This window comes from Neoarius graeffei, chromosome 14, assembly GCF_027579695.1.
Source record: "Neoarius graeffei isolate fNeoGra1 chromosome 14, fNeoGra1.pri, whole genome shotgun sequence".
NCBI lineage: Eukaryota > Metazoa > Chordata > Actinopteri > Siluriformes > Ariidae > Neoarius > Neoarius graeffei.
This window is the reverse complement of record NC_083582.1, coordinates 64,652,167-64,679,858: the sequence shown is the minus strand read 5'-3', so window position 1 is coordinate 64,679,858 and position 27,692 is coordinate 64,652,167. Positions and strand designations below refer to the sequence as shown.

Here is a 27,692-nt window from a genome sequence, read left to right as displayed (position 1 = left end):
GACCCTGTAGGACAGGATAAGCGGCTACAGATAATGGATGGATGGATGGATGGATGGATATAAAACAAGAAATTATAAGATTCTCTAATGACCTGCGATTAAAGAAAACTTGTTCTGCTTATGTTGTCAATCAGTGCTCATGTAAAGTGAAGCAGCACAGATTTGTAGCTGTTCAAATGGGAAACATGAACTGGTTTGTAATGTTGGGAAATAAACTTGATGTGTTTGAGCAAAGCATTTGCTTGCTTATTACCTGGAAGCTTCTGTCCATCTATCCATGTCGCATCCCTTTTTACTTTGTCATGATAGAACTGTAATGAGACATGTTTTATTGACTGTCTGCATTCAGGGATAAAATTAGCTTATGTTTAAAGCTAGATGGCACGCGTACAAGAGGTCGCTTGATGTGTGCGCAGTCTGGAATGCGCCAGAGAGTTGTTCAAGTGTGCGTGCCAAAGCGCGCCAGACTGACACCTCTGAAATTTGGTCATCATGATATATGTTTATTTCTGGAATATCTTACAAAATATCCGGCCATTCTGTGGCTGGGAAGTTATTTAATTTGAGGGGATTCCTGAGCAAATAATGTGCTTGAAATCGCTCGCTTCATGCAGTCAAGCAGACAGAGGAAGTCCGTGTGCACATGCCCAGGTTTACCTTCTTCTTTTGGGTTTTACGGCAGTTGGCACCCACAGTGTTGCATTACTGCCATCTACAGGTTTAGCTTGACCGTAGGTGTGAGTGTGAATGGTTGTCAATGGTTGTCACTTTCTGGGGGAAGAAATATCTGCTGTCAGGGTGCAGCAGAAGACCATCCTGGACCTGGTAGAAGAGGTCAAAGCTCTGAGGCTGCAGAATTCAGAGAAGGCAAAGAGGATCGCCATTCTCGAGAACCGAGTGGAGGAGCTGGAGCAGTACACCCGGATGAATGACATCATTGTGACCGGACTGCAAATTCAACCCCGCTCATATGCTGGAGCAGTGGCGAGAAGAGATGGAGAGGAACTGAATGAGGAGGATGCTAACTCTGTGGAGAAACAGGTGTTAGCATTCCTGCACTCCAAGGGGATTGAGGTAAAAAGCAATAACATCGAAGCATGTCACCCTCTCCCACGGAGAAGCAACACAGGCAAACCAGCTGTAATAATGAGATTTGCCAACAGAAAGCATAAGATGCAACTGTTAAAACAAGGGAAGAAACTGAAAGGCTCAGATGTGTTTTTAAATGAGCACTTAACAAAAAAAAATGCAGATATTGCAAAAAAGGCGAGACTACTAAGGAAACAGGGGAAAATCCAAAACACTTGGACACAAAACTGCAAGATTTTCATCAAGTTGAGGGGATCTCCAGAAGAGGCCAAGATCTTGGTCATCCGAGATATTGGGGAACTGGACAAATTCTGAGGGAGCCAAATAAAGCAATTTACAATCATGACACAAGGACTGGACACTGGACACAAGAACTGGACACTTTCCATTATACTGAGCACAAAATACAAGATATGGAAAATAATATTGATCCGGAAAATAATCTTTTCAGCAACATCAATATCAGCGGCCGGTATTACACTGAATATCAATACAATGCAAAGATCAGAGACGGAAATAAGATATCAATTATTCATTTCAATATCAGAAGTCTGTATGCCAATTTCCATAAAATGAAGGAATATCTCAGTCAGTTCAATACTCCATTCAATATAATAGCCATATCTGAAACTTGGATCAACGATGAGATGGGAGTAGATTTTGAGCTGAACGGGTATGAATTAAATTATATCAATAGAAAGAACAAAAGAGGAGGGGGAGTGGCAATATATGTTGATAATAGTTTGGAATATAAAATTAATAATAAAATGACGGTAGCTGTTGATGATTGGATGGAGTGTATTACAATAGAAATATGCTGTGAAAAAATGAAAAATATAATGGTGAGCTGTATATACAGATCTCCTGGATCAAGCATAGAAGTTTTTATAGATTGGATGGAAAGTATGTTTATAAAATCAACTCAGAAGGTCATGTACATCTGTGGTGATTTTAACATCGACCTCTTAAATCATAAGAAACACAAAATGACAGAAGAGTTCATTAATTCAATGTTAAGTATGGGACTGTATCCAACTATTACCAGACCAAGCAGGATCACTTCTCACAGCACCACTTTAATAGATAATATATTTACTAATATCCTGGAAAATAATATAGAGAGCGGTCTACTATTAACAGACATCAGTGACCACCTACCTATTTTTAATGTATATTACTGTAATTATAGCAAGAAAAAGGATAATAAAAATTATAAATATATAAGAATGAAAACTGAAGAAACCATGATTGCACTAAAAAATGACTTAATAATACAGGACTGGAATGTAGTTTATAAAGAAAAAGATGTTGATAAAGCATATGAGGAATTTTTAATAATATTCAATGAACTATATAATAAAAATTGTCCTATAAAGAAATACAGTAATATACATAAATATACAAATAGTCCGTGGGTCACCAAGGGGCTACAAAATGCCTGCAAAAAGAAAAATATATTATACAGACAATTCTTAAAGCATCGAACTATAGAGGCAGAGGAAAAATATAAAAAATATAAAAATAAATTAACTAATATTATGAGGATATGTAAGAAAGACTATTATAATAAATTAGTGGAGAAAAATAAAAACAATATTAAAGGTATATGGACTGTATTAAATGGTATTGTGAGAAATGGATCCAAAACTACAAATTACCCAGAGTACTACACTGTAAATGATAAGACCATAAATAATATGGAGGATGTGGTGAATGGTTTTAATCAATTCTTTGTAAATGTGGGACCAGATTTAGCGGCAAAAATAAAGGAACCCGAGACAACACAATGTGGGGACATAGAAGATATGGGGGACAGAAATCCAAGTACAATTTTTCTAACTGCAACTGATGAGGAAGAAATTATCCAAATTGTAAGAAAATGTAAAACAAAACTTCTGCAGACTGGAATGATATAGACATGTTAACAGTAAAGACAGTTATTGAGGGAATTGTGAAACCACTCACCCACATCTGCAATTTATCTTTTCAATCAGGTACATTTCCAGACAAAATGAAAATTGCAAAAGTGATACCATTGTTTAAAACCGGAGATAGACACCATTTCACAAACTACAGGCCTGTTTCTTTACTCCCCCAATTCTCCAAAATACTCGAAAAACTTTTTTTCAGATAGACTGGACAAATTCATTGAAAAACACAACCTCCTTACAGACAGTCAATATGGATTCAGAACGGACAGATCAACATCGATGGCACTAATGGAACTAATAGAGGAAATCACAAAATGTATAGACAATAAAAAAATAGCAATTGGAGTATTTGTGGACCTAAAAAAAGCATTCGATACTATTGATCATAGTATATTATTAAGTAAACTAGAAAAGTGTGGTGTTAGGGGAGTTGGGTGGAGTTGGCTGTCGAGCTATCTAAGAAACAGGCAATAGTTTGTGCAGATAGGTGACCATAAATCTGATTTCATGAACATTACATGCGGGGTACCACAGGGGTCAATATTAGGTCCGAAATTATTCATAATATACATCAATGACATATGTACAATTTCGCAAGAACTGAAATTTGTTTTGTTTGCAGATGACACCAATATTTTTTGTTCCGGTGAGAATTTGCAGCAGACTTTAGAGATAATCACAACTGAAATAAATAAACTAAAACTATGGTTTGACAAAAATAAATTATCATTAAATCTAAGCAAAACAAAGATTATGTTGTTTGGGAGACATAAAATAGATTGTAATGTAGAATTGATAATAGACAATACTAAGATAGAAATGGTACAGGAAATTAAATTTCTTGGTGTGATTTTGGATCCTAAAGTCTGCTGGAAACCTCATGTAGGATACGTACGAGCAAAACTGGCAAAGTGCTCGGCAATTCTGTGGAAAACAAAATATATTCTTGATTGTAAATCTTTGCATACTCTATATTACTCATTATTTTTGCCATATCTGACTTATTGTGTCGAAGTCTGGGGAAACACCTACAAAACCACTCTGCAGCCGATATGTACAATACAGAAAAGAGCAATAAGGACAATAAACAAAACAGGATACAGAGATCACACAAACCCACTATTCATAAAATCACACATGTTGAAATTTATGGATCTGGTCAAATTCAGAACAGCACAAATAATGTACAAAGTAAGAAATAATCTATTGCCAAAAAATATACAAGGAATGTTCAGTGAGAGAGAGGGGGGATATAATCTAAGGGGAGACCTAAATTTTAAAAAACCAAAGGTTCGAACAAATATGAAAAGCATGTGCGTATCGAGCTGTGGGGTGACTTTATGGAACAGACTGGAGACAGAAATAAAACAAAGTGCAAATATAAATCTGTTTAAAAAAAGGTACAAAAAAATATTTTTAAACAAGTATATTGCAGAGGAAATATGTTAATGGAAGATGATGAGGGATAAATAGAATAGGGTTGATTGTTATATTAGAACTAGCTTAGTATATGGTATATATTTATTTATGGGGATAGATATCTTCATATTTACAGGGATAAGTATGTAGTAGATATATATATATATATATTTTTTGTAATTATATATTTATATAGATAGTTATGTGTATATGTATATATATGGATATGGATATGGTATGTAGTATATATTTATTTTTGTAATTATATATTTATATGGATAATCATGAAGGGTATATGTGGTATATATTTTTATAAGTGTATTAATGTAGTTTGGATTTCGGGGTAGTTAAAAAGGGGTGGGAAATTAAAAAAAGTATTGTACTTCTTCCCACTCCTTTTTCGAACAATGTGCGGTGTATTGTAATGTATTAGCTCTTTATATTATTTTATTTATTCTTTTTTTGTCACTTTTTTCATTTTCTTTCTTTTGTATGTACAAATAGTTACATACATTTTTATACATGTTCGAAATAAATAAACATGAACTGAATGAACTGAGCTTGACCGTGCACTGACAGTTCCATCATTCTGTCGCTAAACAAACAGCTGATCATACCAAGGTGCTCGCTGACCGCCGATATTTATTAGTTTGGTCCTGCGTTTCCTTTCCTTCATATTTCGTTTCTTTCCTTCCTTTGTGGCTCCATGGCGTGGTGTTCCGAGCGATGTTGCTGGCGGCGTCATGGCGGCTGTGCTGGTGGTGTGGGACTTGTTTTCGTGTGTCTTTTGGTGGGACTGTGGCTGCTACACCACTGGAATGACATCCTGACCTCTATTTGGTGGAATTTTTTTTCTGCCTATTGTAAAGCGACCTTGGGTTTTGAGAAAGGTGCTATATAAATTGAACCTATTATTATTATCTCATTCATCTCATTATCTCTAGCCGCTTTATCCTTCTACAGGGTCGCGGACAAGCTGGAGCCTATCCCAGCTGACTACGGGCGAAAGGTGGGGTACACCCTGGACAAGTCGCCAGGTCATCACAGGGCTGACACATAGACACAGACAACCATTCACACTCACATTCACACCTATGGTCAATTTAGAGTCACCAGTTAACCTAACCTGCATGTCTTTGGACTATGGGGGAAACCGGAGCACCCGGAGGAAACCCACGCGGACATGGGGAGAACATGCAAACTCCGCACAGAAGGGCCCTCGCCGGCCCCGGGGCTCGAACCCAGGACCTTCTTGCTGTGAGGCGACAGCGCTAACCACTACACCACCGTGCCGCCCCTATTATTATTATTATTATAACATAACGTCTTTCACATTTCATTCGCACACTCCCATCCTCCATTTTTCTCTCCTGTCTCAAATTTGTATCCCACAATGCCTTGCGCAAACAGGGAAAGCCCACTACATGATGTATGATGTAGTATCTTGAATTGCATCATGGTGAAGCAGGAAAAAATAGCAGAGGATTTAGGGCTGCATGGACCCAAATTCATTAATTGTTCTATTTAAAAAAAAACCTAATAAAATTGGAAGTCTGTGATTCAAATTCAGTAGCTTTCAGTCCACTAAACAAAAATAACTGGGTGTCGGGGAAAATTCTTTTTATGACCTAAATTTGAGAAATCTGAAAGGCAGTCTACCTTTAAAGTCTTTAATTTCCTGTAAAGCTGCTTTGTGATAATGTCTGTTAAATGTGGATACAAATAAACTTGACTTGACTTTGTCACTGCTGTATTTTCAGCTATCTTTGAGGTTATTCCATCCTGCTATTGGTTGTTTTCAGACATGCATCATAGCTGTGGTCACACAGTGAGATTTTAATAAAAGCAATATTTGACCCCAATCAGAACTTTGCTTTCAGCTGTCTTTCATTGCAGTTGCACTAAATCAGTTAGCACTGGGTCACATTATGCCAATTTTAACTCACAACCAAAGCATGCTTTTAGGATGTGCTGCAAAATCAGGCCAAAAGTATACAGAGTTTTCACATTCTTACAGGTTTTACTTCTTTACTTACAATCGCACCTTTCCAAAGCTGGCTCCAAAAAGGTCTGAGCCCACTAATAACGACTGTATTTAATTTAATTATTTGATCTTTGGGGTAATATTTTGAGTACTTTCAAATATATGTTTTAATGTTTTCTTTTTTTTTCAAAACTATTTTTTTTTTTTTGCATTTCTCAAATAAAGGCTACATTATTGTTATTAACTAGCAGGTTACTCGGCGTTGCCCGGGTTTTGCAAAATTCTGGGTTGCCCCCAGACTTTCATGTCAAATTTGGTGAAGATCCATCGAGAAATCATGATGTTAACCCAAGACAAACAAAAATCCAAACATCCACCACCCAGGGGCCCACTGGGGACCCCTGGGGCCCAACTATGGAATTTCTGAGTTCTGCCAAATTGTGGCTATCTCCTATACCTACGTGCCGAGTTTAGTGAAGATCTGTTGAGAGTTTGTGTTGATAAATGTAACGTGAAAGGCATTGAGGGAGGGGGTGGGTGGATGTTGTACACCCCAGGGACCTCCCTGGGGCCTGAACATGAATTTTGTTTATATCTGCAAAATTCCAGGTCATCCCCGGACCTACTTGCCAAATTTGGTGAAAATCTGTCAAGAAATGGCGACATTAGCTCAAGACAAACAAACAAACAAACTTTGCCATTTATTATATAGATAATATAGGTCATAACTTAATAACAATAGCAACAACAACAACAACATGTTATGTGGTAAAAAAAATTGTTGAGACAATAATGCATAGTGGACCCTATAAATCAAATTAATCTCATCTCATTATCTCTAGCCGCTTTATCCTTCTACAGGGTCGCAGGCAAGCTGGAGCCTATCTCAGCTAACTACGGGCGAAAGGCAGGGTACACCCTGGACAAGTCGCCAGGTCATCACAGGGCTGACACATAGACACAGACAACCATTCACACTCACATTCACACCTACGGTCAATTTAGAGTCACCAGTTAACCTAACCTGCATGTCTTTGGACTGTGGGGGAAACCGGAGCACCCGGAGGAAACCCACGCGGACACGGGGAGAACATGCAAACTCCACACAGAAAGGCCCTCGCCGGCCCCGGGGCTCGAACCCAGGACCTTCTTGCTGTGAGGTGACAGCGCTAACCACTACACCACCGTGCCGCCCCTAAATCAAATTAATATCAGATGCTATTCAGTAAGCAATAATTACCACGATAAGGTTCAGGGTATAATGATTTATTTCATGCATACTGATATGCAGCAATTAAACTACATGATTTAATTTCATTTATAATCCATATTCAAACCTTTCCATACCTTGATGGAGTGCCTGAGTTATTTCATAGTATCTACGTTCTCTTGAGCTTATGGGGTTCTAGCATAATTTCCCACACAGAGAGCAGCTTCCATGTCTGACTTACAGTTGTAACTTTTACATTGCGCTTGGTTTTGGCGTTTGGAGAAAAAACACTGACCAAATGAAATTATCTGGGGTTTTTTTGCATTTGATGGGAATGTTATCAGACACTACGTTGTTTGGTGACTGTGATGAGGGCGTCTATTCCACATCAGAACAGACGGTAGGCTCTTTAACCTTGCCAGGCTCCATGCAAAGACGAAAGTTAAGGAGGTCCTCATTTGTGAGCTGTTGTTTGCTGACGACGTGGCACTGTTGTCTCACACTGAGGCCCTGTCCACACGGCAACGGATTCAGGTGACTCCGATACAATTGCTTATCGTTTAGGCCTGGCGTCCACACGGCGCCGGCGTTTTGGGTGCCCAAAACGCAATCTTTTTGAGAACGGGTTCCAGAGTGGAAAGATCTGGCAACGTTGCCGTTGTGAAGTCGTCTGGATGAGTAAAACGGATTTGTTTACGATGACGTCACAACCACATGACTGTGAGTGCTTCACGCCGGGTAGAAGTGTAACGAATATCACCAGGAAAAAGCCTTACAGAGCACTAGTGAGAGTGAAACACGAGCTTGGATATTATTATTATTATTATTATGTTCAGTGTTAGTTCACAGTAGTAATGCAAGAAGCAGAATAGTGACAGTAATAGTGAAGCAAAAACATGCAATTGTACAAACACTGCAGCTCTACAGCAAAATATTCATTTATAAAATGGTCTGATTCTTAACACCAGTAGTGCCAATGATCTCATTGCGATGCGATGCGAGTTGTCAAGAAATCCTATAACTTGGTTCATGAAACGCGCTTACAAAATATTTTCACTGTGAATATTTATTGTGTAATGCCTGGTGCAAAGTGAGAGAGAGAGAGAATAGCCCTTAGGGCAGAGTCAATCCCGCCAGCAAAAATAAGGGGAAAAAAGGAGCGATCTCACCTCTTCAGATGATGGTTTAAGTCCTACAATACATTCCTCAAAAAAGGGCGTAGAAAAGCAAATTAATCCATCAACGTGTATCATTCAATTTATTCCGGACAATTAAAGACGCCGCCTTCCGCGTACGTCATCCTCGTCGCCATTTTGGAAAGGTCAAAGCGGAGAATAAAGATTAGCTGCGTTTAACTGTACCAACAGGTTTACCGTCCAAAGGAGATCACATGGGATTACCTTTCACAGGTGAGAAACAGCAAATTAATCCATCAACGTGTAGTATTCAATTTATTCCGGACCATTAAAGACGCCGCCTTCCGCGTACGTCATCCTCGCCGCCATATTGGAAAGGTCAAAGCGGAGAATAAAGATTAGCTGCGTTTAACTGTACCAACAGGTTTACCGTCCAAACGAGATCACATGGGATTACCTTTCACAGGTGAGACTGGAAAAATACTTTTCATTGTATTTGGTCATTATAATGTAATTTTACGAACAGATTTTCCTGACTTTGTGGCTAATATGAAGTCTCGCGCATAATAGTTTATGCGCATGCGTCCTTACTTCTATTCCCATACGAAAAAGAACAGTAAAGAACTTATAAGAGTTTACCACTGTCTTAGTAGTAAATCCTTATAAATATAAGGATAAATCCTTATAAGGATTTATAAATAAATATATATGCCATGTATGATTTACTCCTGAAAGTGGCCCATTTTGCATTTTCCTCATACAAATTTTTTATGAAAATCTAGTATGTATGAAGTGAACATTGTGCATGGTTTTTACAGATAATGTGTATGATGAATTACACCGTCTTTGTATGCTTCATGTAATGTTTGTAGTTTTAAATTATATTTTACAGTTTAAAATGTATATGCCTTTTATATGTAAATCCACATATGTTTGTGTTGGATTTACATATAAAAGGCATGTACATTTTAAACTGTAAAATATAATTTAAAACTACAAACATTACATGAAGCATACAAAGACAGTGTAATTCATCATACACATTATCTGTAAAAACCATGCACAATGTTCACTTCATACATACTAGATTTTCATAAAAAATTTGTATGAGGAAAATGCAAAATGGGCCACTTTCAGGAGTAAATCATACATGGCATATATATTTATTTATATTTATAAGGATTTACTACTAAGACAGTGGTAAACTCTTATAAGTTCTTTACTGTTCTTTTTCGTATGGGTTGTTCTGGTGTGTCCGAAGGGACCGTCTTACAGCGCCCCTAGAGGTGTGGCATGTGTATTGCATCGTTTTCAGCAAGCGTTGCGTTGCCATATGGACCTGATTTCTACTGATCGTTGCCCATTTGGAGGCGATATTTTTTTTAAATAACATCACGTTGCCGTTGTCGTGTGGATGTGGCCTGAGGCTGGCCTCTAACGATTGGTGAATTGCTTCTCCTACACCTGTAAAGAGTTCGGGCTAATGATTAGCATCAAGAAGACTAACATTCTTGCGCAGGGTGCTGACTCCCCTCCAGCCATTGTCATTGATAACAGCTACGTAGAGGCAGTCACGAGCTTTACGTATCTGGGTTCAATGATCACTAGTTCTCTCTCCTTGGATGCCAAAGTCGGTGCAAGAATCAGTAAAGCCGCAGGTGTCATAGCAAGACTGAACAAGAGAGTTTGGTCCAACTGCCAGTTATCTTCGAACACCAAACTTTGCGTGTACCAAGCCTGTGTTCTTTCCACTCTACTGTATGGCAGCAAGTCTTGGACACCATATACCAGACAAGAAAAACGGCTTAACAGCTTCCATCTCTGCTGCCTCAGGCACATTCAAAACATCTCTTGGCAGGACAGACTGACCAACACGGAGGTCCTCGAATGTGCTGGCATTCCAAGCATCCACACTCTGCTGATCCACAGGCATCTCAGGTGGCTAGAACACATGCACCGTATGGACTCAGGGTGCATTCCCAAGGATATCTTGTATGAGGAATTGCGTGAAGGGACTTGTCCTGTTGGAAGACCTTACCAACGCTTCAAGGATGTGTGCAAAAGGGACCTGAAATTGGCGGGTATTAACCCTAATACCTGGGAGAACATCTTGGCCTCACGGGAGTCTTGGAGGGCTTGTGTGACAAATGGCTTGCAGAAAGCTGAAAGGGACCGGAATGAGCATCTCGAAGCGAAAAGAGCCGATCGTAAAGCGAGAGCAACAGCCTCAAGACCTCCATCCGAATTTGTTTGTGCCAGATACGCGAGAGACTGCCACTCCAGAGTTGGCCTATTCAGCCACTCTAGAAAGTGCAACAGCACCTAGTGCTCTGCCATCGCCCTCTAAGACAAATGGATGCCTACTACTACCAGACACTACTGAAGAGTAAGTGGCAAAAACTGTCATACTTTCTTTCTGAATAGTATTTCACACCACATTACAGGAATTAAGCAGACGTTCTTATCCAGAGCAACACACAACATACCCAGAGCAGCCTGGGGTTGCCTTGCTCAAGGGCACTTCAGCCATTCCTGCTGGTCCAGGGAATCAAACCAGCAACCTTTTGGTTCCAAAACTGCTTCTCTAGCCATTAGGCCATGGCTTTCCCATAACACAAAATAGCAAATTGTGATTTTGTTGTAATATTTAGTAGGATTCTTTGCAACTTGGGTCATAGCCATAGTGTTTTGGGTGTTTTTTTTTTTCTTCAAAAACTGCAATTGTGACACAAATGTTCTCATGCTGTCTTTATGTCCCAGTTCAATACCTTTGGGATCCTGGTAAAAAACATAACCAAAATCAGGACAGGTACTGAAGTTATGGTACAAGTAACTTTGCAATGGAAATGACAACAAAATGCGCTGTCCAGTGAAAAAGCATCAACAGACTTATCTAGACCTTCCCTTGACCTGTTATTTGTTTGTCTCATTTTACAGGTGTCTATGATTCAGACTCCTCGCCATCCTTTTCCCACTGCAGATGTTCCAGACCATGCCCACTACACTATCGGCATTGTTATCTTAATCATTGGCATCACTGGCATGGTGGGCAACTTTCTGGTCATGTACGCCTTCTGCAAGTAAGGGAATCCCTTTTCTTAATGATGTACAGTACTGTGCAAAAGTCTTACTCACCCTATTTTTCCCCCATACAAATTTTGTTATAGATTTCTATTTTACGACTTCTACATTATTGAGTCAGTACAAAAACATTTTTGAGTTCCAAGCATTCGTTTCCCAGCACAAAATTAAATGTTACAGAAAAAAAGGATGTATCTGAGCAGCATATTACATCAGAGAGCACTTTTCAGATTAAAAAAGAAAACATAATGAAGGCTACTGGGTTTTGGTACAAAATTAAGATGCGAGTGTGACAGTCAAAGTGTCCAGAAGAACCGTGGCTGGTTCTGTAAGATGCTCAGTAAAACCTACAGCTCATTTCCTTCTAAAACTGCACTCATTGTACCTCAAACTACTGTTTTGTTTTGTTTTTTTAAAGCAAAGGGCCGTCTCACACCAAATACTGACTTTGTTTCATTTATTATAGCTTACTGATTATTGTTTATAGTATTTTTTTATGTTGAAACATTTCATTTAATTATTTTAAGCCATTTTTGGTCTCCAGCATTTCTTTACATGTGCCTAAGACTTTTGCACAGTACTGTAGGTCTACTATAAATAAAATTATTCTATCCACATTCACCGGATATGAGCAATCGTGCGCTCTGATTGGCTACGCTACTACTAGGCTATCAGCTCATATACCGTGAGTAGAGATAAACAAAATGGTGGAGCGTGTTGCCGAACCAACCAAGGACGAAATTAAAACGCTACTCGAAAACAAAACCCCAAAAATGTTATCAAGTATTTAAAAGAAACAGAAATGTCTCAAAGAATATAGTGTTGTCATCGTTGTCCACCCAATATCTCCTGTTCCATACTCCAGTTCAGCTGGTGGCAGTAATGCACCTTTAAGTTGGTTTGCCAACCGCCAAAAAAACCCTATAGAAGAAGAAGAAGAAGAAGAAGAAAACCCCAAAAAATATATTTAAAAAAAGCAACAAAATGTGGAATGAAAATATTTGATCGTAAGAATGTATCTTTTTTTTATTTTTCAAGAATTATTATTATAGCATTTTTCACAAATTGCTCCTGTCATTTCGCCGGTTTGTTTACATTCTAAGCAGAAATGATTTTGTCAGACGTTTTGTATAAAGTTTTTATTTATCAAATTTGCAAAGAATAAAAATAAAAGTTCTGTCTCTCAAAATCCAGTGAATGTGGATAGAATAAAACAGTTATTCCACTTAATCTCATCGTACATGGTTTATAGTCAACTCAGTGCTACGTGCCTCATTGGCTATCAGCTCGTGTACGACTCGATTTCATGGAATAACTGTTAAATGTATGCAAAGTAGAGTGTATGGAATAAGCAGTTTCTTGAACTGATACTCAATATCATGCCCCTGTAACAATCAAATGGAACAGAAACCCCCCCACAGAATTATAGTAATAGATGGCGCTTCAGTACTTCCCTCTTGCAAGACCCCAAATTTAACAGTTTTATTAGGAGAGAGTGGGCATGCTTTCTAGAAATGAATGATTCCTCTGGATCATCTCCTTCCCTTCTGTGGGAAACAGGAAAGGCAGTGCTTAGAGGAAGAATAATCTCATTTTCAGTATACAAAAAAAAGAAAGAAAAAAAACAGGAAGTAGAACTAAATAACAAAATTAAACAATTGGAAGAGATCGACGCAAGTAACCCAACAGAAGAAACGCAGATTGAAGTAAGGAATTTATAAATTCAAAGTCAATGAAATACTTAATAGACAAACTCAATTTATGATCCATCGTTTAAGGCAAGAAAATTTCCACTATAGCAATAAATCAGGTAAATACTTAGCAAATCAAATCAGACGGAACATAGAAAAAGCAACAATCCCAGTCATAAAGAACTCAGCAGGGAAGCTAACCAGCTTACCTAAAGAAATAAATCAGGTTTTCTACAATTTTTACAATAAACTATATTCCTCAGAAATAAACCCCAACCAGGACGCCATTGACTCATTTCTTAACAGCATCGACTTACCACAACTTAATGAAAACCAAACAAATAAACTAGAGTCATCTACTGTATAACTCAACAAGAACTGTTCGAGGCTCTTAAACATATGCCTAATAACAAAGCACCAGGTCCGGATGGTTTCCCTGCAGAGTTCTACAAACAATTTTGGTCCATTTTGGCTCCACTTTTTATCAGGATGATCAATGAATCAAAACAAACAAACAAAAAAGACTTCCAGCTAGTATCACCACAGCTTCAATTTCACTTCTCCTTAAGCCCAATAAGGATCCAACAATGCCATCCAGCTGCCGGCCAATCTCCCTACTCAGTGTTGACAATAAAATAATCACCAAAACGTTAGCGCACAGATTAGAAGAGGTCTCCCCATCCATTATCCACCCAGATCAGACTGGCTTCATTAAAGGCAGAATTTCTTCCTCCAACACCCACAGATTGTTTAATATAATGTACAACCTCGATTCCAAAAAAGTTGGGACAAAGTACAAATTGTAAATAAAAACGGAATGCAATGATGTGGAAGTTTCAAAATTCCATATTTTATTCAGAATAGAACATAGATGACATATCAAATGTTTAAACTGAGAAAATTTATAATTTACAGAGAAAAATTAGGTGATTTTAAATTTCATGACAACAACACATCTCAAAAAAGTTGGGACAAGGCCATGTTTACCACTGTGAGACATCCCCTTTTCTCTTTGCAACAGTCTGTAAACGTCTGGGGACTGAGGAGACAAGTTGCTCAAGTTTAGGGATAGGAATGTTAACCCATTCTTGTCTAATGTAGGATTCTAGTTGCTCAACTGTCTTAGGTCTTTTTTGTCGTATCTTCCATTTTTATGATGTGCCAAATGTTTTCTATGGGTGAAAGATCTGGACTGCAGGCTGGCCAGTTCAGTACCCGGACCCTTCTTCTACGCAGCCATGATGCTGTAATTGATGCAGTATGTGGTTTGGCATTGTCATGTTGGAAAATGCAAGGTCTTCCCTGAAAGAGACGTTGTCTGGATGGGAGCATATGTTGCTCTAGAACCTGGATATACCTTTCAGCATTGATGGTGTCTTTGCAGATGTGTAAGCTGCCCATGCCACACGCACTAATGCAACCCCATACCATCAGAGATGCAGGCTTCTGAACTGAGCGCTGATAACAACTTGGGTTGTCCTTCTCCTCTTTAGTCCAAATGACACGGCGTCCCTGATTTCCATAAAGAACTTCAAATTTTGATTCGTCTGACCACAGAACAGTTTTCCACTTTGCCACAGTCCATTTTAAATGAGCCTTGGCCCAGAGAAGACGTCTGCGCTTCTGGATCATGTTTAGATATGGCTTCTTCTTTGAACTATAGAGTTTTAGCTGGCAACGGCGGATGGCACGGTGAATTGTGTTCACAAATAATGTTCTCTGGAAATATTCCTGAGCCCGTTTTGTGATTTCCAATACAGAAGCATGCCTGTATGTGATGCAGTGCCGTCTAAGGGCCCGAAGATCACGGGCACCCAGTATGGTTTTCCGGCCTTGACCCTTATGCACAGAGATTTTTCCAGATTCTCTGAATCTTTTGATGATATTATGCACTGTAGATGATGATATGTTCAAACTCTTTGCAATTTTACACTGTCAAACTCCTTTCTGATATTGCTCCACTATTTGTCGGCGCAGAATTAGGGGGATTGGTGATCCTCTTCCCATCTTTACTTCTGAGAGCTGCTGCCACTCCAAGATGTTCTTTTTATACCCAGTCATGTTAATGACCTATTGCCAATTGACCTAATGAGTTGCAATTTGGTCCTCCAGCTGTTCCTTTTTTGTACCTTTAACTTTTCCAGCCTCTTATTGCCCCTGTCCCAACTTTTTTGAGATGTGTTGCTGTCATGAAATTTCAAATGAGCCAATATTTGGCATGAAATTTCAAATGTCTCACTTTTGACATTTGATATGTTGTCTATGTTCTATTGTGAATACAATATCAGTTTTTGAGATTTGTAAATTATTGCATTCCGTTTTTATTTACAATTTGTACTTTGTCCCAACTTTTTTGGAATCGGGGTTGTACCACTCCTCAACTATACAAGAAGAAACCATTATAACAACTCTTGATGTGGAAAAAGCTTTTGATAGGGTCAACTGGAATTTCCTGTTTTCCACATTCGGGCGGTTTGGTTTCGGGGAATCGTTCATTAATTGGATTAAGATTCTCTACACTTCACCCTCAGCCACAGTGATCACCAATGGACTAACATCACACAGTTTCACTCTGCACCGGGGAACTAGACAGGGATGCCCACTCTCCCCTTTATTATTTACCATCTTCATTGAACCTCTAGCTGCTGCCATCCGTCAGAACCCCCACATTAAGGGAGTTCAGACTCTAAATATGCATCCTAAAATCAGCCTCTATGCCAATGACATCCTACTTTTTCAAGACCCCACAGTATCAGTAAAAGAAACCATTAAACTTATTGACACATTCTCTAATATTTCTGAATACTCAATCAATTGGAATAAGTCTGCAATTCTTCCATTACACTCCAACAGCTGGGATGTGACAGCCCATTCATCACCTATCCCACTATGTACTAATTATATCACATATTTAGGGATAAAGGTTTCCCCCAGGCTGTCAGACTTATTTAGTCTAAATTTTACCCCCCTGCTCAATTCAATAGATGATGATCTCCAGCGATGGATGAACCTTCCACTATCCATCATGGGCAGGATATCAGTCGTCAAAATGTCAATATTACCCAAAATAAATTATTTATTCTCAATGATTCCGACACAGCCCTCCCCTCCCTGGTTTAAATCACTAGACTCAAGAATTACTAAGTTCTACTGGAAAAATAAGACACCAAGAATCAAACTGACCACTCTACAAAAACCTAAAATACTCAGAGGACTAGAGGCTCCACACTTCCAACATTATACCCTGGCCAACCAGCTTTGTTACATATACAAATGGTTACATCCCACCCCCTCAAACAACACTTGGTTAGACATAGAACAAATCATTTGCAAGGATATTCAGATCTCAGACCTTCCTTTCTGTAGTCAGTCAGTTAAAAAACATCCATCCTTCATAGCGCTAACAATATCATCTAGTCTGACAGCTTGGTGGAAATTCTATCACATCACTGATTCACCCGTAGCACCGTCAAATCGCACCCCGATTTAGAATAACCCCGATTTTACTGTCAACAAAAAAAACACTCAATTTTCTCACATGGATAGGCAAGGGCATCACTCAACTTCATCACATCATTCAAGACAAAAATCTGGCTTCATTCCCTTGTTTGGTCCAGAAGCACGGCATTGAGAGTAAACACTTTTTAGAATACCTATAAATTAAATCATCTATCCAAGCTAAAATTAATATCCAGATAGCGAACCTAGATATCCCTTCACCAATCATGGAGTTGATCAGCATTCCCTCCCCCAAAAAAATTCTTTCCAAAATATACAAAATTATATCTCGTTTAGAAAAAACTTTAAGCCTACCATATCACAAATGGGAATCAGATTTGTCCATTACTCCCGGTGCCGACTTCTGGACCCAAATCTGTAAAAACATCTATCTCATGACAAAAAATAGCAATCTACAATTAATACAATACAAGGTTCTTCACAGATTTCACTTCACTGCACAGAAACTGTCTAAAATGGGCTTTGACTTGGACTTGTGTTCTCACCGCATGCAAAATAACCCAGGCACATATATTCATGCTGTCTGGCATTGCACGCCAATCAACAGGTTTTGGTTAAGCGTCACAGAATCACTCTCTACCATTCTTGGCTGTCACATCCCAGCAACCCCTTCCCTATGTATACTTGGTGATACAACTGCTATCAATATAAGCACCTCATGCAATAAAATATTGCTAGTAGCGCTGACTATCGCCAAGAAAACAATCCTCATGAACTGGAAATCAAGGAATACTGTACACATCACTCATTGGAAAAATTCGTTAATGGATTATATATCATTGGACAATATATCCACTCCAAACTTAAACAACACTCAGGAGACACTCTCCCCTTGGACACCCTTCATCACCTTCTTACAATTATGACCTGACCCTCTGCGCCTGAGATCCAACTCACAACTTTACATCCACATGTAAATAGCTATATATAATAGGGCGGCGGATGGTAGCTGGAACAATTATTTTTACTCATCTCATCTCATTATCTCTAGCCGCTTTATCCTGTTCTACAGGGTCGCAGGCAAGCTGGAGCCTATCCCAGCTGACTACGGGCGAAAGGCGGGGTACACCCTGGACAAGTCGCCAGGTCATCACAGGGCTGACACATAGACACAGACAACCATTCACACCTACGGTCAATTTAGAGTCACCAGTTAACCTAACCTACATGTCTTTGGACTGTGGGGGAAACCGGAGCACCCGGAGGAAACCCACGCGGACCCGGGGAGAACATGCAAACTCCACACAGAAAGGCCCTCGCCGGCCACGGGGCTCGAACCCGGACCTTCTTGCTGTGAGGCGACAGCGCTAACCACTACACCACCGTGCCGCCCTCATTATTTTTGCTATTATTATTATTTTATATATATATATATATATTCTCCCTCTCCCCTCCCTTTTTTTGTTTAAATTTTTATTTATTTATTTATTTATTTCCTCTCCTTTCCTCCCTTCTCTTTCTCTTTGCCTCTCTTTACTTCACTCATCCCTGTTCTGCCTGGGCCCCATGGGTGGCTTGGGTGGCCCGGTCCTGTCGGGTTGTCTTGTGGGACCGGTGTTGGTCGGTGCTGTGGGGTATTCGTGGGTTCTGGGCCCCTGCCGTGCACTCGCCCTTTGCGTGCACACACATGCCTCTTCCTGGCAATACGCAACACGCCTTATTCTCTTTTAAATGCACTACACAATAACCAAGAACAACAAATAGACTAGGGCAAGCGAGGCGTGCATGCAGATGCCTCTGCAGGTGTTTCACTGCACGCCTCGCTTCTTTTAATGCTAACACAATTTAGAGGAGGCTTATATCTATGAGTACGCAGGGTTGTTGCGGCGTACAGGGGGAAATCTGGGCAGAGACTCACCCTGCACGCACACTTCTTTTAATGCAATACGTTAGAGAAAGCCCACGATATAGCCATTTACATTCTTACATAGGACAAATATGGTGTGTTGCGTGATGGTCTGGAGTCAAGGTGTGGTGGGTCATGGGGGGGAGGGGGTGCTGGGGGCCATGGGCTGGTTAGCACGCAGGGAAAAAAGCAACAAAAAAAAGAACTGATACTCAACACAGTACTAGTGGAAAGAAGCATCAGATCACTGCAGTAGTAGAGGGTAAGGAGAGGGTAAGGTGCTCATACGTCTGATCATATGATGAGGGTTAGCAGGCTACACTCGTAGCAAACAACCATGTACTGTAAATACCACAAGAAAGAGATTGTCTGCAGTCTAAAGCCTTTTATAACATGGGTCAAAGATTTGGACAAGTGCCTCAAACATATACTGGATTTCTCCCAAAAAAAGTAGTGCCAATCCTTGCCAATATTATGTCACTGATGTACAACAAGTTTTTGAGGCTTACGCCAATTGTTCAGTCAACTTAATGTACTAACAGTAGACAATTTCAAACCAATAACCGAAAACCTTTATAGACAATTATCACACTCGCCTTCTGGCCACATTCCTAGCACTCTAACCAAAGACTCCCAAGCCCAAAATGATATGTAACTGAACCATAAAGATTGCACTTCTAAATTTCCATCTGTTTCTCTTTCATGTATATGCTCTTGTAGGACCCGAAGTCTAAGAACACCATCCAACATGTTCATTATTAATCTGGCCATAACTGACTTCCTGATGTGTATCACTCAGACGCCCATCTTCTTCATTACCAGCATGCACAAGAGGTGGATCTTTGGAGAGAAAGGTAATCCAGTAGTTAGCAATGGGCCAGGCTTGGTTAATCCCTTCGTCTTCTTTAATCGCTCAGTTCCAGGCCATCAAAAATAAGGATAAACATGGAACATCACATCAGGTTTAGAGGCAGGCTTTAAAATGAAGTTCTTTGTGTATGATTCATTCATCTATTATATACAGAGGGTATTTCTTATTCCTAGTACAGGGCCCTGCACAATTATTGGCACCCCTTGTAATGATTAGTCAAAAGAGTTAGAAAAAATTCCACCTTTTGGTGAAGTCGCTTCATCTCACATTGAAAAAAATGAGAAAACTCTAGCCTTTAATTGAAATAAATTTATTCAGAGAAAAACAAATCCCTCATCCATAAGTAATTATTTTCAACAGAAAATGTACACTGTTATTGGCAGCCCTGGAAATGATCATCAACACAATGTAACTGAAACATATTTCCCATTTAAATTGTACATGTTTGAGTTGATTGGAGTGTGTAGGAACTTTCAAGCTGTAATCCATGACTTCCTGATTAACTGGGGAACAAATATGAGGTGACACAGAGGGCAAATTCCCTTATTCATCCATCAACATGGGAAAGATAAGAGAACACACAAACCAAATGAGAGAGAAGTGTGTTGACCTTCATAAGTCAGAGAATAGTTTTTTTTTTTTTTTTAAAGCTACTTGGCTGAAAATGTCTGTTTCTATTTTTAAGGCAATAATAATAAAGTGGACACCAACTGGAACTGTTACAAATTTGCCTGGAAAAGGGTAAAGGTTTATTTTGCCCCCACATACAATGAAGAAGATGGTAAGAGAGGCAAAAAAAAAAAAATCCCCAAGGATCACTGTTGGTGAATTACAAGAAAAAGTAAAATCTTGGGGTTTCCAAATCTCCAAAACCACCATCAGATGCCACCTCCATGCCAACAGATTATCTGGAAGGTTTGCCAGAAAAAAAAGGCTTTTCTGTCAGTTAACCACAAATGTAAGCACCTGAAGTTTGCAAAACGCTGCTACAATTTTGACTGGAATCGTGTTCTATGGTCTGATGGAACAAAAATGGAGCTTTTGGGCAAAAACACTCAAGGTGGGTTTGGCATAAAAAGAAGGACGGCTATAATGAAAAGAACCCGATCCCAACTGTAAAATATGGTGGAAGTTCTGTGATGTTTTGGGGCTGTTTTTCCTCCAACGGCCCTGGAAACCTTGATAGGGTACATGGCATCATGGACTCCATGAAATACCAGGACATTTTAAATCAGAATCTGGCTACTTCTGCCAGGAAACTAAAACTGGGTCGTCATTGGATCGTCCAGCAGGACAATGATCTGAACCATATGTCCAAATCAATACAAAAATGGTTCTCTGAGCACAGAATCGAGCTTCTGCCCTGGCCATCTCAGTCCCCTGACCTGAACCCCATTGAAAACCTGTGGGATGAGCTGAAGAGGAGAGAGCACAAGAGAAGGTCTCAGATTCTGGATGATGTGGAGAGATTGTGTAAAGAGGAATGGGCTCAGATGTCCTGCTCTGTATCTCCAACCGTATAAAATGTTATAGGAGACTCAGTGCTGTTTTACTGGCAAAGGGAGGTTGTACAAAGTATTAAATGTAGGAGTGCCAATAATAGTGGCATGCTTTTTTCATCTCATCTCATTATCTGTAGCCGCTTTATCCTGTTCTACAGGGTCACAGGCAAGCTGGAGCCTATCCCAGCTGACTACGAGCGAAAGGCGGGGTACACCCTGGACAAGTCCCCAGGTCATCACAGGGCTGACACATAGACACCTGTGGGGGAAACCGGAGCACCCGGAGGAAACCCACACGGACACAGGGAGAACATGCAAACTCCGCACAGAAAGGACCTCGCCAGCCACGGGGCTCGAACCCAGACCTTCTTGCTGTGAGGCGACAGCGCTAACCACTACACCACCGTGCCGCCGTTATGTGTTTTTGTTGAAAATAATTATTTGTTGATGAGGGATTTGTTTTTCTTTGAATAAATTTATTTCAAATAAAGGTTGGATTTTTCTCAATTTTTCAGTGTGAGATGAAACAACTTCACGAAAAGGTTGTTTTTTTTCTAACCCTTTTAATTAACCTTTACAGGGAGTGCTATTAATCATGGCGGGCAGTGTATTTCTTTCTTTCTTTCTTTCTTTCTTTCTTTCTTTCTTTCTTTCTTTCTTTCTTTCTTTCTTTCTTTCTTTCTTTCTTTCTTTCTTTCTTTCTTTCTTTCTTTCTTTCTTTATACAGTGATTGCTATAAGTGTGCAGTTTTGAGAATGAAAGGAAATCAGTGTATTAAACCAATGTTGAGGAAGCCACTAACACAGATGTATTTATGTGTTTGATAATGAATTGAGTTGGATAGGCCTCTCAAATTACGCACATATCATTTAAAAATTGTGGCCATATTAGAATTTAGGCCTCAAAAAATCTCCCAATCACAAAAAGCACAGCATCAAAAGCTTATTGGCTAACAATTAACATGTTATAGCAATTTCAACAAGAAATAAGTGACATACACTGCTCCAAAACCCCAAGAATCCAGAGATATCTTTTTAAATTCCTGCAAGAACTGGATCATATCTGGATCATATCTAAAGATTTTTTGACAATACCATAATTGCAGCGTGCCCAGTATGGATTTCATTATGTACAGGTCATACAGTAGTTTGTAATATCCAGGCAAAACCATCTCCGGATTCTGGGGTATTTTGCACAGTGACATATATAGATGCACTATATGGCCACAAGTATGTGGACACCTGACCATCACACCCATATGTGCCTGTTGAACATAATATTCCAAAACCATGGTTATTAATATGGAGTTGGTCACCCTTTGCTGCTCAAACAACCTCCAGTCTTTTGGGAAAGATTTCCACTGCACTTTTTGGAGCATGACTGTGGGGATTTTCCTTTTCAACAACAAGACCATTAGTGAGGTTGGGCACTGATGTTGGGCGAGGAGGCCTGGGGTACAGTCGGGGTTCCAGTTCATTCCAGTGTTCAATGAGGTTGAGGTCATAGCTCTGTGTAGGAACTTTGGCAAACCATGGAGCTTGCTTTATGCACAGGAGCATTGTCATGCAGGAACAGGTTTGGGCCTTTTAGTTCCAGCAAAGGAAAATTTTAAAGATACAGCATATAAAGATATACAATTGTGTGCTTACAGTTTTGGTGAAAGGATCACAAATAGATGTGATGGTTCAGGTTTCCACATTCTTTTGGCCGTATAGAGTAGTTTAGTGTATTAATTATTGCTTAGTAGTGCTGCAATATCAATAAAGGACTGTATATCATGTAGATTCATACTGCCCTACTCCACCCTCAAGCAGTTTCATCGATCCAGCCATCATCTGTAACCACTTATCCTGTACAGGGTCGCAGGCAAGCTGGAGCCTATCCCAGCTGACTATGGGCGAGAGGCGGGGTACACCCTGGACAAGCCACCAGGTTATCACAGGGCTGACACATAGAGACAAACAACCATTCACACTCACATTCACACCTACAGTACAGTCAATTTAGAGCCACCAATTAGCCTAACCTGCATGTCTTTGGACTGTGGGGGAAACCGGAGCACCCGGAGGAAACCCACGCAGACAACATGCAAACTCCACACAGAAAGGTCCCTGTCAGCCACTGGGCTTGAACTCAGAACCTTCTTGCTGTGAGACGACGGTGCTAACCACTACACCACCGTGCCGCCCCTACAAACAATTTCAAAATCTATTATAATCCACTAATTTCATAAGTTGTTTGTTAGAGTTGCACTAATGGAGCCCTTCAAAATAGCACAAAGTGCATCACCTGAAGTTCACCAAGTGCCACTGGAGTTACAACTGAAATCCCTCTTTGTGTTCAGATGAGATCAGAATTAAATGTGTAAAACAGAGGCATGTTTGGTGAAAAAAGTGGACTCCATAGAAGTAAATCTTTTTGATACACACTGTCATATATTGGGTGGATTACGCATGTATTATTAGACGAATGCTTAATAATTTAGCATTATAGCTAATTTAGCAGAAAAAAATGGTGCTAGTTTATGTGTGGAAAAAAAAATAGTGGTCTCAAAAATTTTTTGAAATGTTCCCAAAATTTGGATAAGAAGGGTATATTATCCTTCAGTTCGACCGAGAGGCGTTTGATCACTAATGGAAGTTTGCTTTGAAACCTTTTCTTTTTGAAGTGTTGCAGTTACTGGATGACTGAATAAGTCAAAGCACAGTCAGCTTGTTTCCTGGCCAACTGAAGAAAAAAAAAGGAGTAATTCTCTCCCTCTTATTCTGTCTCATTCTCAGTTTCCCAACCTTTCCCTTTTCTTTGTTCTTTATAATGAATAAATAGTATTTATTTGTGTATTTATGTTTATATATTCATTTATTGTGAAAATGCAATGCTGAAAGCCCAGTGTGAAGAGTGTGTACCATGGCAACAATACAATATCAGCTACTATCAATTCCACACATTTTTGCTGACTATATGCTGTCTGTCTCTTGTCATCCTCTTAGTTGAGGGTCAGCGATCCAGGAAGCTGCTCTGCATATTTCACAACTAGCTTCCATGAATTTTCTTGAGTGATTATAGCACACCAAAAGGACCCGAACCCTCATCTGGTGGCATTCACACCTGTGGGTAATTTAGAGTATAGCCCAGGAGTAATAGGGTTATACCCGGAACAAATTAGTAACAAGCTGAAAATTTCAGAATATGTTCAGAATACCTTTAGGAATAACATACTAAAAGTCCCCGGAAATCCCCCTTGTGCTCTCTGAGAAATTCAAGATGGCGTCCAAAATGGCCACCAAATGGAGATCTGCCCATATCTCAGGCCCAAAACAAAATATTAATGCAATTAAAAGGTCAGAATATATGTTTTGTAGGGTAGGAGAGTAAATTCCAACATGTGTGTATTAATTACATTGTGTATTAACATTATATAATAACAATGTACACATTATTATAACAGTATATTTGTGTATAATGTGTTCGCTTGCCATGTCTGGTTAGATTGTCATATTTTTGGCACTTCACCAGTTCACATTTATGAATGTGCACAGTACTATGAATGTGTGTAGGTTTCATCCAGTCCGATCCTTGAATCAAGTATCAATCTTGAAACGCCCTGGCCCATAAATTCACATCCAAGAAGAAATAACAATGACTGTTATGACAAAATAATCGTTATGGTATCATGAAGATATCTCATATGTTTTTGAAATGGCTTCAGTTCTTAATGTTTAGGACTAATAATTACAGACTTATAATTATAAATCTATACATGTGCTATTTAATGTACACGACTGATTATAGAGTGTGGATCCATTGGTTACTCATTCACTCCGTATCATCCTATTCTGTTCACAAAACAACAAACACAATTACTAGGGGTTGGAGCACTTCTTTTCATTAATATTAATTAAAGTAAATTGGTGGTGTAAAATGAAAAATGGCATGTTAAAAGGTCATGCTGAGTTCAGTCATTTTTAAAAGGTCATGCTGAGTTTAGTCATTTTTTTGTCTGAACACACTGGCATTGCTAGTAGTAAAGACTGGCGCTAGAAACTCAAAGATTAATTTTTTTCCACCCTTAAACAAGCTTGAATAAATTCCCTACTTCACTGATGGTACAACAAAGGTCCAAGCATTACAACTGAGGCACTGAGAAGTGTTTAAGTCTACTCATTGTTTATAAGCAAGAGCTTTTATTGAGGCAGACCTTTTTGTCATGAAAGTCGCCGGAATGTTGAAGAAGTGTACTGAAACAGCTTGCCATTGTAGTTTAGTTTTAGTTCTCAAATTTAATTTCCCTTTAATATTTTATCAAAGCTTAAAGATGCACTAAATATTAAGGAAATTGATGTCTAATTGTTGTCTTACATTATGTTCATGTATGTAGGTAGCCTACTAAGCTAATCTGTCAATCATGTCAACCATCAAATTCCATGTAATTTCCACATTAATTACCTTGTAATCTTGGTTAATTTTAATTTTAACAGTGTGACAATGGTGAATTTGCATTGCTTGTATGAGAGAACATATAATTTAACATTTTAATTGCATTTATATTCTGTTTTATCCCTGAGATATTGAAAAATCTCCAATCGGCGGCCATTTTAGACGCCATCTTGAATTTCTCAGACAGCACAAGGTGGATTCCCGGGGACTTTTAGTATGTTATTCCTAAGGGTATTCTGAAAATATTCTGAAAAATTCAGCTTGTTACTAATTTGTTCCGGGTTGGACTCAATTTTGAGCTAATGTTCTTGGGCTAGTAGCCACTTGAACTAATCTGCATGTCTTTGGACTGTTGGAGGAAACCGAGCACCTGAAGAAAACCCACGCAGACACAGGGAGAACATGCAAACTCCACACAGGAAGGCAGTGAGATTCGAACCCGCAACCTTCTTACTGTGAGGCGACAGGGCTAACCGCTGCACCACTGTGCTGCCTGCTGACTATACCGTGTAGCTTGCTTCTTATTCAATGTAATTGCTATAGAGCCATGCAGGAGATGTTGGAAAAACATCTAAAAATGTAGGTCATATTGATTGATTTGTTTGTTGATAAACCTCTTGGATTGATGATGCACAGCATAATTATACCCCCCCCCCCCCCCCCCCCCCCCCCAAACAAAGTTTGGGGGGTATATAGGAATTCAAGATTCAAGATTTTTATTTGTCATATACACAATAACAGACCGGGCGGCACGGTGGTGTAGTGGTTAGCGCTGTCGCCTCACAGCAAGAAGGTCCTGGGTTCGAGCCCCGGGGCCGGCGAGGGCCTTTCTGTGTGGAGTTTGCATGTTCTCCCCGTGTCCGCGTGGGTTTCCTCTGGGTGCTCCGGTTTCCCCCACAGTCCAAAGACATGCAGGTTAGGTTAACTGGTGACTCTAAATTGACCGTAGGTGTGAATGTGAGTGTGAACGGTTGTCTGTGTCTATGTGTCAGCCCTGTGATGACCTGGCGACTTGTCCAGGGTGTACCCCGCCTTTCGCCCGTAGTCAGCTGGGATAGGCTCCAGCTTGCCTGTGACCCTGTAGAAGGATAAAGCGGCTAGAGATAATGAGATGAGATGAGACAATAACAGACACAGCGGTTTATTATTGGCTAATGAAATTCTTATTTTGCAACTGCCCGACCAAACTACGCTTACCAATATAAAAAGAAATATATATATAAAATATGAAATATAAAATATAAAGTGCATATGGAATGCAAAATGTAAAGGTAGAGTGAAAAATGAAGATAACATTAAAAAAAAGGAGAGGCAAACAAACAATGTGCAAACATAGAGGTAGATATACTGTGCAATGTCTTGTGCAAAATTGCTAATATAATCCGTGGTTCAAAGCCTGATGGAAATATAGAGGTAGATGGTGATTATAATCCGTGGTTCAAAAGCCTGATGGCCTGGGGGTAAAAACTGTTTGTCAGTTTTGAATCACCCTGTCCGTCCGTCTGTCCGTTTGTCCATGTGTCTTGTAAACGCAACTCTTCCTAAACGGTTTGATGGAACTTTGATGAAACTTTACACAGTTGCACTATACCACCTGAAGATGTGCATGAAGGAAAATAATCCCGGTCCGATGTTTCAAAGGGGAGATAATTCATTTAACTTATTCCCTTACATATGGCAAAATATGATGACAGGCTCATAAGCGCAACTCCTCCTAAATGGTTTGATGGATTTTGATGAAACTTTACACAGTTGCAGTATACCACCTGAGGATGTGCATGAAGGAAAGTAATCCCAAACCAAAGTCTTAAACATACTTATTTTCTTGCATATGTTATTGTCTGGTGATGTGGCTGCTGTTCCACTCCATTAAATTGTACCAAATGGATTTAGACCCCATATATTATTGAGATGAATGACTAATAGGAATTTGAATCATGGTGTTGCAGCGGTATCATTTTTTAAGTTCACACACA

At 39.5% G+C, this 27,692-nt stretch overlaps 1 protein-coding gene across 1 annotated transcript in view; it reads left to right on the top strand.

Annotated features, from left to right (window-relative positions):
• opn4b (opsin 4b) overlaps positions 1-27,692 on the top strand; it is a 78,558-nt gene that overhangs the window by 11,557 nt on the left and 39,309 nt on the right. The window contains exons 2-3 of the mRNA XM_060939039.1: positions 11,707-11,849; positions 19,627-19,760. Of these exons, the coding sequence (XP_060795022.1) occupies positions 11,707-11,849; positions 19,627-19,760 (277 nt within the window). The remainder of the gene's footprint in view (positions 1-11,706; positions 11,850-19,626; positions 19,761-27,692) is intronic.